This window comes from Tamandua tetradactyla, chromosome 3 (genome assembly GCF_023851605.1).
Source record: "Tamandua tetradactyla isolate mTamTet1 chromosome 3, mTamTet1.pri, whole genome shotgun sequence".
NCBI classification, from domain to species: Eukaryota; Metazoa; Chordata; class Mammalia; order Pilosa; family Myrmecophagidae; genus Tamandua; species Tamandua tetradactyla.
Genome location: NC_135329.1, coordinates 140,376,163 through 140,388,866, shown reverse-complemented (window position 1 = coordinate 140,388,866; position 12,704 = coordinate 140,376,163). Strand labels below are relative to the sequence as shown.

Below are 12,704 nucleotides of genomic sequence, written 5' to 3'. Positions count from 1 at the left end.
TTGAATTGATTTAGGAGGCTTGTTTGAATTTCTTTGATTAGTTATTTCAAAGTCTGTGCCTCTTCTGAAGTTTTTATTTGTTCTCTTGTCTGAGCCTTATCTTTTTGTTTATTAGTATGGTTTGTAATGTTTTACTGATGTCTGGGCATCTCATTATTTTGATATGCTAACTCTGAAGGTCAGTTTCTCTCTCTTGCCTAGGGTTTTATTGAAGATTGGCTATGTGTTAGAGCACTTTTGACACTTGGTCCAACTTATGCTGGACCTTTAGAGTAGCCCTTGTTTAACTGTTCAGATTTTCTCAGGCCTTTTACACCTGGTTCCTGCCCTGGATATGCAGAACAATTTTTTTAAGCAGTTTTATTGAGATATATACACATCGCGTGCAGTCTATCCAAAGTGTACAATCAATGGCTTTTAGTGTAATCACAGATTTGTGCATTCATTACCACAATCAAATTTTGAACATTTCATTCCTTGAAAAAGAAAATTCCCATACCCCTTGGCAGTCACATCTGAATTCCTCTATCCTTCCCAATCCCTACATGACCACTAATCTAATTCTATCTCTATAGATTTATTTATATTTACCTTTTATACAAATGGAGTCAGTAATATGTAGTACTTTGTGTCTGGTTTATTTCACTTGGCATATAGTTTTGTTTTGCTGTGGTAAAATTGTTATTATTACTATCATTATTATTATTATTATTATTATTGCATGGACAGGCACCAGGAGCTGAAGCTGGGTCTCTGGCATGGCAGGCCAGAATTCTGCCACTGAGTAACCATTGCACTGCCCTGTTATTATTTTTTTAATTAGAGAAATTACAGGTTTACATAAAAGTCATGTAGAAAATAGTGTTCCCATATATCCCCCTATAGTTGACACTTTGCCTTATTATGGTACATTTGTCACAATTATGAAAGAATATTAAAATATTACTGTTAACTATAATCTGTAGTTTGCATTAGGTGCATTTTTCCCCATACACCACCCTATTAACACCTTATAATAATGACATATATCTGCTGTAATTCATGAAAGAGCCATCTTATAACTACTATTAACCATAGTCATTGTCCACAACAAGGTTTACTATGTTAAATAATCCCATGTTATATCCTCTAACTTTCTTTCTAGTAACTTAAACGACCCACAACTTCTTTCAACCACATTCACACACATAATTCAGTGCTGTTAATTATGTTCACAATAATGTGCTACCACTACCACTATCCATTTCCAAACATGTACACTCAACCTAATTAGAAATCTGCACCAATTACACATCAGCTCCCCATTATCTACCCCATTCTATCTCCTGGTAACCTATATTCTAATTTCTAACTCTATAAGTTTGCTTATTATAATTAGATCATATCAGTGAGATAATACAATGTTTGTCTTTTTATCTGGTTTATTTCACTCAACATAATATCCTCAGTCTTCATCCATGTTGTTCATGCATCAGGACTTCATTCCTTCTTACATACTGAATGATGTTCCTTGCATATATATACCATATTTTGTTTATCCATTCATCAGTTCTTGGGTAAGAGGGCTTCCGCATCCCTCTCCATCTTCAGCAGCCAGCCAGAGACTGGAGTGAGGCGGCTTACCTTGAGAGTGTGGAATGGGTGTCAGCACTGCTGCAGAGCAACTGACTTCCAGTTTTTTTACTGCAGTTTTTCAGTCTCTTTGTCCTGCTCTTCCTTGGATGCTATACAGTGCTCCCCTTGCCTCCAGAGCCCCAGAACAGTTGTTTCAGACATTTTATGCCTGTTCACTAGCTGTTTTTGTAGACGTGAATCCTGTAGCTCCCTACTCTTGTACTCCTGTAGCCATCTTCCCTGGAAGTCACGGTACAACTTTTAAGATTTTATATGCGATTGTTTCACCTCCAGGAGAGAGCTTCCTTTCTTCTCTTCCTTCTCTGGGAATCCTGACATGTTCTGTATGTTTTTGTGCAGAATATTCTTATCAACCCCTATGATTTGTTTAACTTCTCTCCCTCACTCGGCATCCCCTTTTCATTATACTTTCCAGTTCTGGGACCCATTCTGCCTTCTGGCAGTTTTATTTTTTTTTTAACAATTCTGCTGTGGTCTCTTATTTCCTGAGGGCACTTTTCTGTGCACATGTTAGTCAGCTGCTTGTGTTGTGCCCTAAGTCTCTGCAGATTGAGTCCCTCTGCCTAGATATACATGGGGTTCTAAGCTGCTGTGAGTGGCTATGTGATTTGCATCTGCAGCAGGAGGTTTCCAGGCCATGCTCTGTGCAACTCCTAATTTGTGTGGGACTGAGTGAGGTGGAGGGGTTCAGACTGGCAATTCTGGGTCATAGATCTCCTACATTGTTCTGGTGTTTGTTTGTTTGTTTTCTTTTTCTTTGATTTAGCTTTTGTGGAGTCCTTCTCCACTCTCTTTCATCCCCCAGCATTCCAAGCAAGTGGGATTTGTCCTTTTCTTGGTTGTTTCTAGTCTAATAGTATTTAATAGTGTATTAAAATAGAATCTACAGTACAAATTTTGAACCTAGTATTTTTTTGCAATTCTTTCATTGCTATGGTCATGGACCTTGTTTCCTAAGCAATCTCTGCTAAGGAGCTAGAAATCCAGGATAGCCACATTGCTTCCCCTTGGCTAAAGGATAAGATTGGTGTCAGAGAAAGCTGGGTCACTCTTTTCCTTTGACTATCCTCACCAGAGATTTGCTCCCAATATGTATCCATTGGCACAGCTGAGGACCACATTTATTTGTGACTCTGAATCCCATGTGATTAGTAAGTACTGTAAATACCCCTCTTGGAATAGCAACCACATATTCTAATGATATCCATTTCCCCTGTAAAATTTTAGATATATCTCTCATAATTGTAAGTTTTTAAGGGTTGGCACTGAAAGCTATTCTTTTATTGACCCAGTGGCCATAAGCAAGATTTCAGTCAGGCCAAAGTTTTGCAGAGAAAACAGTTTTAACAGTTAAAACCAACTATTTAAACCGTTAAAATATATAGGTCTAAGACGATGAGCAATGGCATACTGTATTTTTAAGCCCTTCTCTCCCTAAAGCAAGATTATAGTACTTGAGATTTGAATATAAACAAAGGAAAGATCCAAAAGGTAGGATATGAAAATCAAGTAAATCATTTTATGCTCAAAGCAGTTCAATAAAATGGAATTGAAGTTCAAATCAAATGAGAGCTATAAATTAGAAATACTTTTCTCTCACAAAAAACTCATTCACATTGTTGTTGTTGTTTTTTCTTCTAGTGTCAGATAGTGCTCCGTATCTAGAAAACCTAGCAGAATTTCAAGAGAATGTAAGGAAGACCAACAATTTTTCAGCTTTTCTTGCCAATGTTCGGAAAACTTTTACTACTATGGTTTGTAATTAATTAATTGCATGTGTAATGGTATATAATTAATTAATATGTAAATAGTATATAAAAACTATTTCTTTTCCTTTCCTATCATATATTTCTTTTTTTTATCCATTGTCTGCCTGTAACACTTTTGTATTTTTGTGACATTTTTGTGTGGTGTATTTCTTTACATTATTTTTATTAGAATCTTAGCAAAGAAAATTTGTAAAGTAATATGTGTTCTTTTTAAAAGTGAAAGATAATAAGTATCCTGTATGCCCTTTTTTTCTTTCTTTTTAAAATGATAGACATGAGTAGTTTATGGCTAGCACTGGGAATGGGAATTTGTACAATGTGTACTATCTTAGTGATTTCCAAACTTTTGCAAAGGTTATGGACTAATAACATTAAGAAAATTTTAAAAGATGGATCCAGCCTAGGATTGGAAATTTTTAAAATATAATTGGCAAAATAAATGACTAATTTACTAATTTAATAAATGCCTACTTTCTTTCTAATGTTATAAAATAAAAAATATTTTTCTCTTATACTAAAAGGCATCTACTTTTAAAGGATAATTCTTTATGTCAGCAGTTGTTGGCAGTAGTCTACCAAAATGTCCAGAAAAGGATATATTTTTGAAAATCTAAGTGCAGAAAATTTTACAACCAGTTTCCATTTAAAATAATACCATTTAAATGTGCTCTGGATATAAGCCATCTTGGGAGACTATATTCAACACGGACTATATCTCAAGTGTCAGCTTGTTCTGTGATTTTGTTTTGTCCTCATTCTTATAAATTTGGTTCACGTATATATACTGACTTCAGTGGAAGCCACATAATACTGTTTTTAGGTGTTCCCTGGTATATTAGTCAGGATTCTCTAGGGAAATAGAACCAACAGGAGATACATGTAAACATGAGATTTTATAAAAGTGTCTTACACAACTGTGGGGATGCACGAATCCAAATTCTGTAGGGCAGGCTGCAAGCTGGCAACTCTGATGACTTCCCTAGGAGAGGCTAGCTGGCTGTTATAGAGATGAAAATTCTCACTTCTGACTGCTGAAGTCATTTTTTTAAGTCTTTAACTGATTGGATTAAATGTCTGATTTCTGAAGACACTCCTTAGTTGTTTGTAGATGTAATCAATTATAGAAGCAATCAATATACTCATGATTTAAGTCCACAGAATGTCCTTGCAGTAATGATTAATACAGTGCTTGCTTGACCGACAGTTGGGCACCATTACATGGCCAAGTTCACACATAAATCTAATCATCACACCTGGGCACATCTAAAAGCCATGGCAATGACTTCCATACCTCCAATTGCTTCTCCTCAAATAGTCTGGAACATAAAGTTCAGGCAGTTATCTAGTTAGTGAGAGTAGGAGGTGGCTTTAGAGCACAAGTTCTCTGTTGTCCCTCATTGCCTACGACATGGCTCAGAGCCCTATTCACCTTCATATAGCAGTCATATTTATCTGAGAATGTCATGGACTCTTGAAAATGCCATTTCTAACTCATCCCAATGTGCAAACTAGCTTCTGGAAACTACTGATTGGTATTCTCTCCTCAGAGATAAAAGATACACACACTGTCCTAGAGTTTGGAGCATGCATTACTTACTCAGGCTTATCCAATTCCAGCATAGGCTTGGCTAAAGGAAATATTTTTTTTTTTTTTTTTTTTTTTTTTTTAAATTTTTTTTAAAGAGAGAGGGAGGAAGGGAAGGAAAGACAGAGAAGGAAGGAAAGATGGAAGGAAGGAAGGGAGGAAGAAAGGGAAACATTTTTAAACATTTTCTTGTTTTATTATATTTTGTTTGTTTGTTTGTTTTTTACATGGGCTGGGGCCGGGAATCGAACCGGGGTCCTCCGGCACGGCAGGCAAGCACTCTTGCCCGCTGAGCCACCACGGCCCGCCTAAAGGAAATATTTTAACAGGGAGCAAACTTTCCAGTTTTCCTAGGCAGAGCTTCACATTTGGCCTTATTATTGATATGAAATGAATCCTGAGAACATTAAATTTACATATATTTAAATGAATAAATAAAAACATATCAGAACCCAGTTCTGATTTTAGTGAACCTAGTTTGATCTGGAGCTCAAATTATATCACCAGAATCTATTTCTTGACTGCTTCTTCTGAGTTGAGGCTTCCTATAATGGACCTCAGCAATTTCAAGCTCATATAATAGCCAATTCTTGAACAGTCGCTGGTAGGCAAGGGAGTTAAATACATGTATTAGATTAGACTAGATCCTCCCAGCAACATACGCATGGAGGCAGGATAACTTCAATCACTGGGCTAAGAGTAGGGATTTAATGTTCTCAGAGGCTAAGAGAAACTAGATGCCTAACATCAAAAAACAGATGACTACTACAGTGAGTATGTATATATACTGAATTCCCCTGCTTGAAATATGTACACAATGAACAAACACAACAAAATTGAAGAAAGATCTTCATACATTGAAACTAGAGATGGATTTTGTCTCATACCATAAACTCTGAAGATTTAATATATTTTGAGCCACACATAGTGAGAAGGTTCTAGGCAGTGACGTGGCTTGCCTTAAAAAGAAGAAATTCTAAAGGATCTCTTTAACCTGCAAATTAAGGAAATGATTGGGGATGAGAGAAGAAATGACTAGCTCCCTACTTAAGCCCCATTTCTTCTTCTCAAGAAACAGCCATTATTCTTTGCTGCTTCTGACCAGGGGTTGGGGGTGAGGCAAGATCTGGGAGTAGGACTATGTAGCAGTAGAGTCACAAAAAGAATATCCTAGAAACCAGCTGTGCTGCTGGGATCCAAAGTCAAACATTCAAAGAAGGTATACTGTCAAACCAAACAAAGGACCTTAAGTCATGGGACTTTATGATTTGTTTTCTCAGCAGGGAAGCTGACCCATTACAAAACTGAGTGTTACCCACAGCCTGGCTTGGTAGAGCTGGCCACCTTAGAATAATAGTATAATAGCACTTTCTACATGCTAGGCATTGTCCGACGTTCCTAAGCTCTTCATATCTCTACTCATTTATATTTTCTCAATAACCTGTGAGACAGAAACTATCAAGAACCTTGTTTTCCAGGTAAGGAATCTAGAGGCACAGAATATTTAAGTACCTGTCTTCAAGTCACATAGCTGGTAGGTGTTGGAGTTGGGATTCAAACCCGGATGACAGCCTGGCACCTGAATCCATAAGTTTCACTTAGGTACAGCTTTGCCTTTCTATACTCTTGCAGGGAAAGTATGTAAAGATAAAGTTCTTAAAGTTTCTAAACAAATTTGGAGGGAACTTTGAACATCTGCAGTATAATTTAGCTTTTCTGTTTTATGGAAGTGTAATGATTAAAAAAAAAAAAAAACTGTCCTGAAAAGGACATTCTGTTTATATTCTTAGGAAGTAGTCTCACTAAGTTAGATGCCAAAAACAAGTACAGATGTCAGAAAAAGTGAACTAATTAGCATTTAGAACCAGGGTGGCTCATTGAAAACAGTCTGTGGGGATGGATGCACACACATCTATGTGTTTTCTAAATGCATAGGGGTTTTTCAGTTATTTTTTTCTTAGTGGTTTCTAACTAACATTGAAGTCTGACAATTTCTGGAGTCTGACTTTGTGGACTAGTCTGTGATCAATTTTTATGAATACAGAGTTTATGAGTGCATATGAATATGGTTAGAGTAGAGGCTTTCTCATCTACCTGCAGTGCTCATCCCACCTTCTCACTTGCCTAACTCTCTGACCTTGACCCTAATTAATACCCCTCCTAAATGTTCTCACAATCTTCTGAGGATACCCCTTATTATAGCACTTATCACACCTTATTGTATTTGTTTATTCATCTGTTTCCCTTACATGAAGACCAAGGAAAAAGGACTCATTGTCTTTAGGACCTAGTATCGAAATGACAGATCTATAGTGTCCCAAACTCTACATAAGGTAGCTTCTATTCTCCCTTCAAAATCCAGTTTAAAAACTATTTTTGATAAGTAAGTAGTGGTGATGTGGGAGCCTGGGCTATTCTTCCCCTGAGGAAAGCATATGAAGCTGAACAAATTATTTAAAAACTCAGGACAAACAACAACTTGAGAAGTATTTACTCATGAAAACTGCTACTGTATTGATGAGAACCATGAATTCATAGCCAAAAAGCACATGAGAAAATGCTCAACATTGGTCACTAGGGAAATAGAAACTAAAACCACAATGAGGTATCAGTGGACCATTAGAATGACTAAAATTAAAAAGACTGACAATACTAAGTGTTGATGAGGACATGAAACGATTAGAACTCTCATGCATTGCTGGTGGGAATGCAAAATGGCACAGCCACTTTTGAAAACAGTTTTCAGGTTTCTCACAATGCTAAATATGCACACAGAAATTCTGCTTCTAGGAATTTGTCCAAGACAAAGCATGTCAGAAGGATTCATACATGAATATTCATAGCAGCATTGCTCATTTTAGCCCCCCCTACAAAAATAGAAACAACCCAAATGTCCATCAGCTGAATATGAAAGATCCGCACAATAGAATACCACTCAGCAATAAAAAGGAGTGTCTGATACATTTGACAATATGGATGATACTCAAAAACATGTGAAGTTAAAACATACACAAAACTCAGGATTCCATTTGTATGAAATACTAGAGAAGCCAAAAGTGTATTTCAGAATGTAGATAAGTGGTTGCATGAGGTTAAGAATGGGGACAGAATTGACTGTGAATTGGTTTGAGGAAACGGGGTGCTGGAAGAGTTTTAACATTTGATTGTGGTTGTCACTGCAAGACAACACATTTATCAAATGCAATAAACTATACTAAAATGGGTAAATTTTATTATATGAACTATACCTCTATAAAGCCAAAAGAAAGAAAAAAGGAAAAGAATCCAATTCAATCATGACTTTGATCACTACTTAAACTATACTACATTGTATTGTAGCTTTCTATTTTTGTCTTTTCCACTAGACTGAATTCCTTAAGGATAGGGTCTAGTTTATTTTTGGAATTTTTCCACTTAGCCCATTATCTGGCATGTAGCCCCACACTTAAATGTTCAATGAATGACAAACTGGCTGAATTAACTGCATAAATGAGTGAGTGAATAAATGGGTTGGTCTATATGAAATCGCTTCTTCTGAGATTCTAGGATTCTAATCTTCAGATGCTTTGGCTATTCATTAACCACTGTATAAGAAAAATTTCTTAGGAAAAAATGGGAATGAAATTAAATTTTCATTTAAAAAACATTTTACCTAAAGCATTTTACCTATGGAATAAATTTTGATCATTAACTTTAATACTATTCTATTGTTTATTTAAGCAAATTCAACTTTTCTAGTGTGGTTTAAAATGTTCTGATTAACCAAATAGTCTGATAACTATATTAAGATACTATCAAGTATTATAGAGATGGGGTAATAACAATTAACTTATAAGAGTGAATATCATAAAATTGTGACCTACAAGGTCACAATATCCTATGATATTGCAGGACTTCTAATATTGTACAATAAAATTTACCCCCAAATTGAATGTTATATTACTTTCTAAACACCTTTAGGTGAGAAATATTCTCTCCAAATTCAACACATTCCCACCACTTCTCTAAGGCTAATATCCAACCAGTTTCATTTATAAGTGATACCTTGTTAACCTCTGATGGTATTTGTGGGTTTTTTTCTCAGCTTTTAAGATTAGAAATCAGAGCCAAATGAGTAAATCAGAAATGGAAAACAGGACTTAGGCTCTAAGTAAAAATGGGTGCTTCCTTCGTCTTTCCAAAATTATAGATAAACTTCATTTGATCAGAAGCAGGCTGAGAATCTGGACCAGAGATGGATAATAAGGAACCTAAATGTGCAGGGCAAGTCTATCATGTGGGCCCAGGTGGTCAAAAATGGAGAGGGTCAAAGTAGGAGGGAGAGAATGGTAACAGGGATGGATTGAGGGGGAACTTGTTTCTCACTCTAGTACCAAGATATGGCCCACACCAAACTTTTTTTTTTTTTTGCCAGTGAAATTACCAAGCAAGTGGCTAAAAATGAAGAAAAATACTTCTATCAGAGAATATGGTCTGGATTCACCAGTGGTTCTCATGCATCAGAATTACCTGGAGTGCTTGTTGAAACAGACTGTTGGCCCCATGTCTAGAATTTCTGATTCAAGGCAGGTGGTGGGGGCTGGTAATTTGCATTTCAAACACATTCTGAGGTGATCCAGATACTGGTTGGAATAGCACACTTGGAGAACCATTGTAATAAGCAAATTCCCCACTGTGAGGGGAACAACTTAAAAACCACTTAAGACAGCTTAGTAACACATTTGTCATCTCAGGTACCCAGCTAGTCTGGTCCCAGTTCCTTCTGGATGCTTTCTGGTGTAAGTTTCCTCAATATGCCTTGTCTTTTTTCTTGCCAGTTCAGTTGCCATATTTTCTTTGAGAAACAGGTTTTCATTCTATTTCTATCCATATCCATGCACTACGACCTTATTTTTGTCAAAGCTACTTTACTTCCATTCCTTTGACCCCTTGACCGGGTTAGTATTCCCTGTCTCTTAGGCAGGATTTCCCTGGCTGTAGGCATCTGTGCTTCCTCTTGGTTTTCCTGCGCTGAGCTCCCATCTGCATAAACACAACCTGGATTCTCCAGCTTGCTGATTTTTTCACTCCTGTCCCTGCTGTTGCTCCGTGGGAGTACGAGGACCCAGACTCCACTGGCTCATAGGATACGAGCTCTCTGATATTCCTGTCATCTCTCTCCATCAGCTCTGTGTAGCTGCAGTCTCTCTACAAAATGTTTCTGCTTTTTGCTGTGTCCCCATGCTCTGGTCTGAGCCTGGGACCTATCTCTTCATCCCCCACCATCCCAGGTCCATCGTCCATGGGTTATATATTCTAACTCTGTGATATTGCAAAGGACAGTAGGACATATTATTTTTATTCTGATATACTTATCTTGCTCCCAGTGAGGCAGATTACCCCTCAAGGCCATCAAGACTTTGGAGGAGAAGGCTTTTTTATTAGGGTACTGGGGGGAGGAAACAATGTTAAACTATGCTCAAATTACCAACCAATTAAAGATTCATAATACTGTATAATAAAATTTACTTCACCCCAAACTGAATATTGTGCTACTTTTTTTGATGACTCAAAAGACACTTTAATCTTTTGTCATTATGAATAGAAACTATTGTGGGAGATAAAAATGCATTAAATACTTTAATAGATCTTTCTGATTGATCACATGATGGCAATATCAGCTTTTTCTCTACTAGAAAGGAGATAAAATATAACATCATTTCAGATGTGTTCAGTGAAATTCTGGCTCATTATCTGTATTTCAGGTCATCCCTTGATGTATAAAACTGCTTAGTGGTATACAATTATGAGAGCTCAATTAATAGTTTAAAAGCATTAATATTAAAAATGATTGTATTCATAATAAAAGACTTGGGCACATAATTAATCTAGTTTTAATCTAAACCTAGGGGGGACTCTTACCTATCCAACCAGAAAATTCTTACTCTACTAAAAGAATATTCAACAAGACTGTTATTCCTTACTGTATTTGTATTCTATCATATTTAAATTATAGTATTTCTTTGAGGTTTTGAAATTATTTATCACAGGTACAAAAATAATTGCAGAAACATTTCAAAACAGGAAAAGCACTTGTCTTTTCCCCAAGTAAAACTTTGAAAATTACTTCCAGCCAGTTTCAATGTCCATTCACTATTATCATCATCATCACTTTCTGTATATAAAAGTGTTCCAGTGCTGTAGTCAATAGCTACAATTCTTTTATCCATCAAATCTTAATGGAAAGAAGTAAGATGAAAAGGATACACAAATTCATAATCTCTGTTTATAGTCTAATGGCCTATTATTCTGCTGAATTTTCTAGTGCAGAAAACCTTTCTTAATATACAATTAAGGGGTACCTCAGCGTGCAACTCCAGCCATTCTAGCTTCTCAATGAACCGGCAACCAAGTTACTGCAGTCATCTAGGTCCCAAGGCCTAATAAAGTGCTCTGAAATGTCAACTGGCTGAGCGTCGGCGGGAGCAGAAGTGGGCTATGGATCCAAGGAACACTGCGTGGAATAATGGTGGTTCCAAGTTTGGCCAAAGGATGCTAGGGGAGATGGGGTGGTCTAAAGGTAAGGGTTTAGGGGCGCAGGAGCAAGGAGCAACAGATCATATTAAAGTTCAGGTTAAAAATAACCACTTGGGACTTGGCGTTACAATCAATAATGAAGACGACTGGAGTGCTCATCAAAATGATTTTAACCAGCTTCTTGCTGAATGAACACTTGCCATGGGCAAGAAACAGCAGAACCCTCAGACAACAAAGAGAAGAAATCCTTTAGCCTTGAAAAGTACAAAATTTCCAAAAATCATATTCATTATATGAAATTCACAAAAGGGAAGGATCTGTCATCACAGAGCGAAATGGATCTCGATTGCATTTTTGGGAAAAGGCTGAGTAAGAAGACTCCTGAGGATGGTCCCAGCCTCACCACTCCAGATGAGAATGAAACTTCCACTGCGATAACCAGTGCCTTCACCATCCAGAAGTATTCTGCCAAGAGGATGGCAGAGCTAAAGAACTGGACACAAGTCACAACTGCAGGTCCTGAACTTTCAGAGCTCCAAACTGAATGGAAAAAAGGGAAAGAAAAGAAACAAAGAAGAAAAAGATGAAAACCTGGAGAATTATACCCAACCCATTGCCAAGCAGCCTAAAAAGGGAGAGTCTCAAGGAGAGAACCCTGCGTGTGCAGCCAAGAAGAGAAGAGACAATGTTGCATAGCTGCTCAAAGACCCTTGCTGGGACGAGAATTCTGATACTGTTGCTGAGGATGGGAAGGATGGTGTATGGCCACCTGGGGACCAGGACTTTACCCCAAAGCCCAGAAAAAGGAAAGGAAAGAAAAAGCTAAAAAAAAAAAAAAAAAAAAAAAAAAGCAGAGAGAGGCAGCAGTGGGCACTATACTAGATGAAACATCAGTGAAAAAGAAAAATTCCAAATAAATGAGTTCTAGCCAGGGCCTTCCGGATGTCAGGCACTGCCAGGGCAAAAGCCTTTGGCCTGAAGTCAGAGCATAGCTACACCCGAGATAGTTTGTTCACATCTTTTATCATGCCCATGGATTGCTAAGTCTCACCCTCTCACCACATTTTTCCCAAATCATATTCCCAGAACTTTTTTTTTTTAATGTTACAAATTATGGCTCCTGAACAAATTCCTGTTTCGGCTCTGAGCCCCTCACCAAAAGTGTTTATTCATATTCATACGAATACAGTGAGTCATGT

General features: G+C 37.1%; 1 protein-coding gene and 1 pseudogene across 1 annotated transcript in view; both read left to right on the top strand.

The window, feature by feature from the left end:
• The window catches only part of SPC25 (SPC25 component of NDC80 kinetochore complex), a 36,043-nt gene extending 32,178 nt beyond the window's left edge, over window positions 1–3,865 (top strand). The window contains exon 7 of the mRNA XM_077151946.1: window positions 3,277–3,865. Within this exon, the coding sequence (XP_077008061.1) occupies window positions 3,277–3,401 (125 nt within the window). The 3' untranslated portion in view covers window positions 3,402–3,865. The remainder of the gene's footprint in view (window positions 1–3,276) is intronic.
• A 5,420-nt stretch (window positions 3,866–9,285) lies between these two features.
• LOC143675773 (PIN2/TERF1-interacting telomerase inhibitor 1 pseudogene) lies at window positions 9,286–12,387 on the top strand (annotated as a pseudogene).
• Window positions 12,388–12,704: the final 317 nt, after the last annotated feature.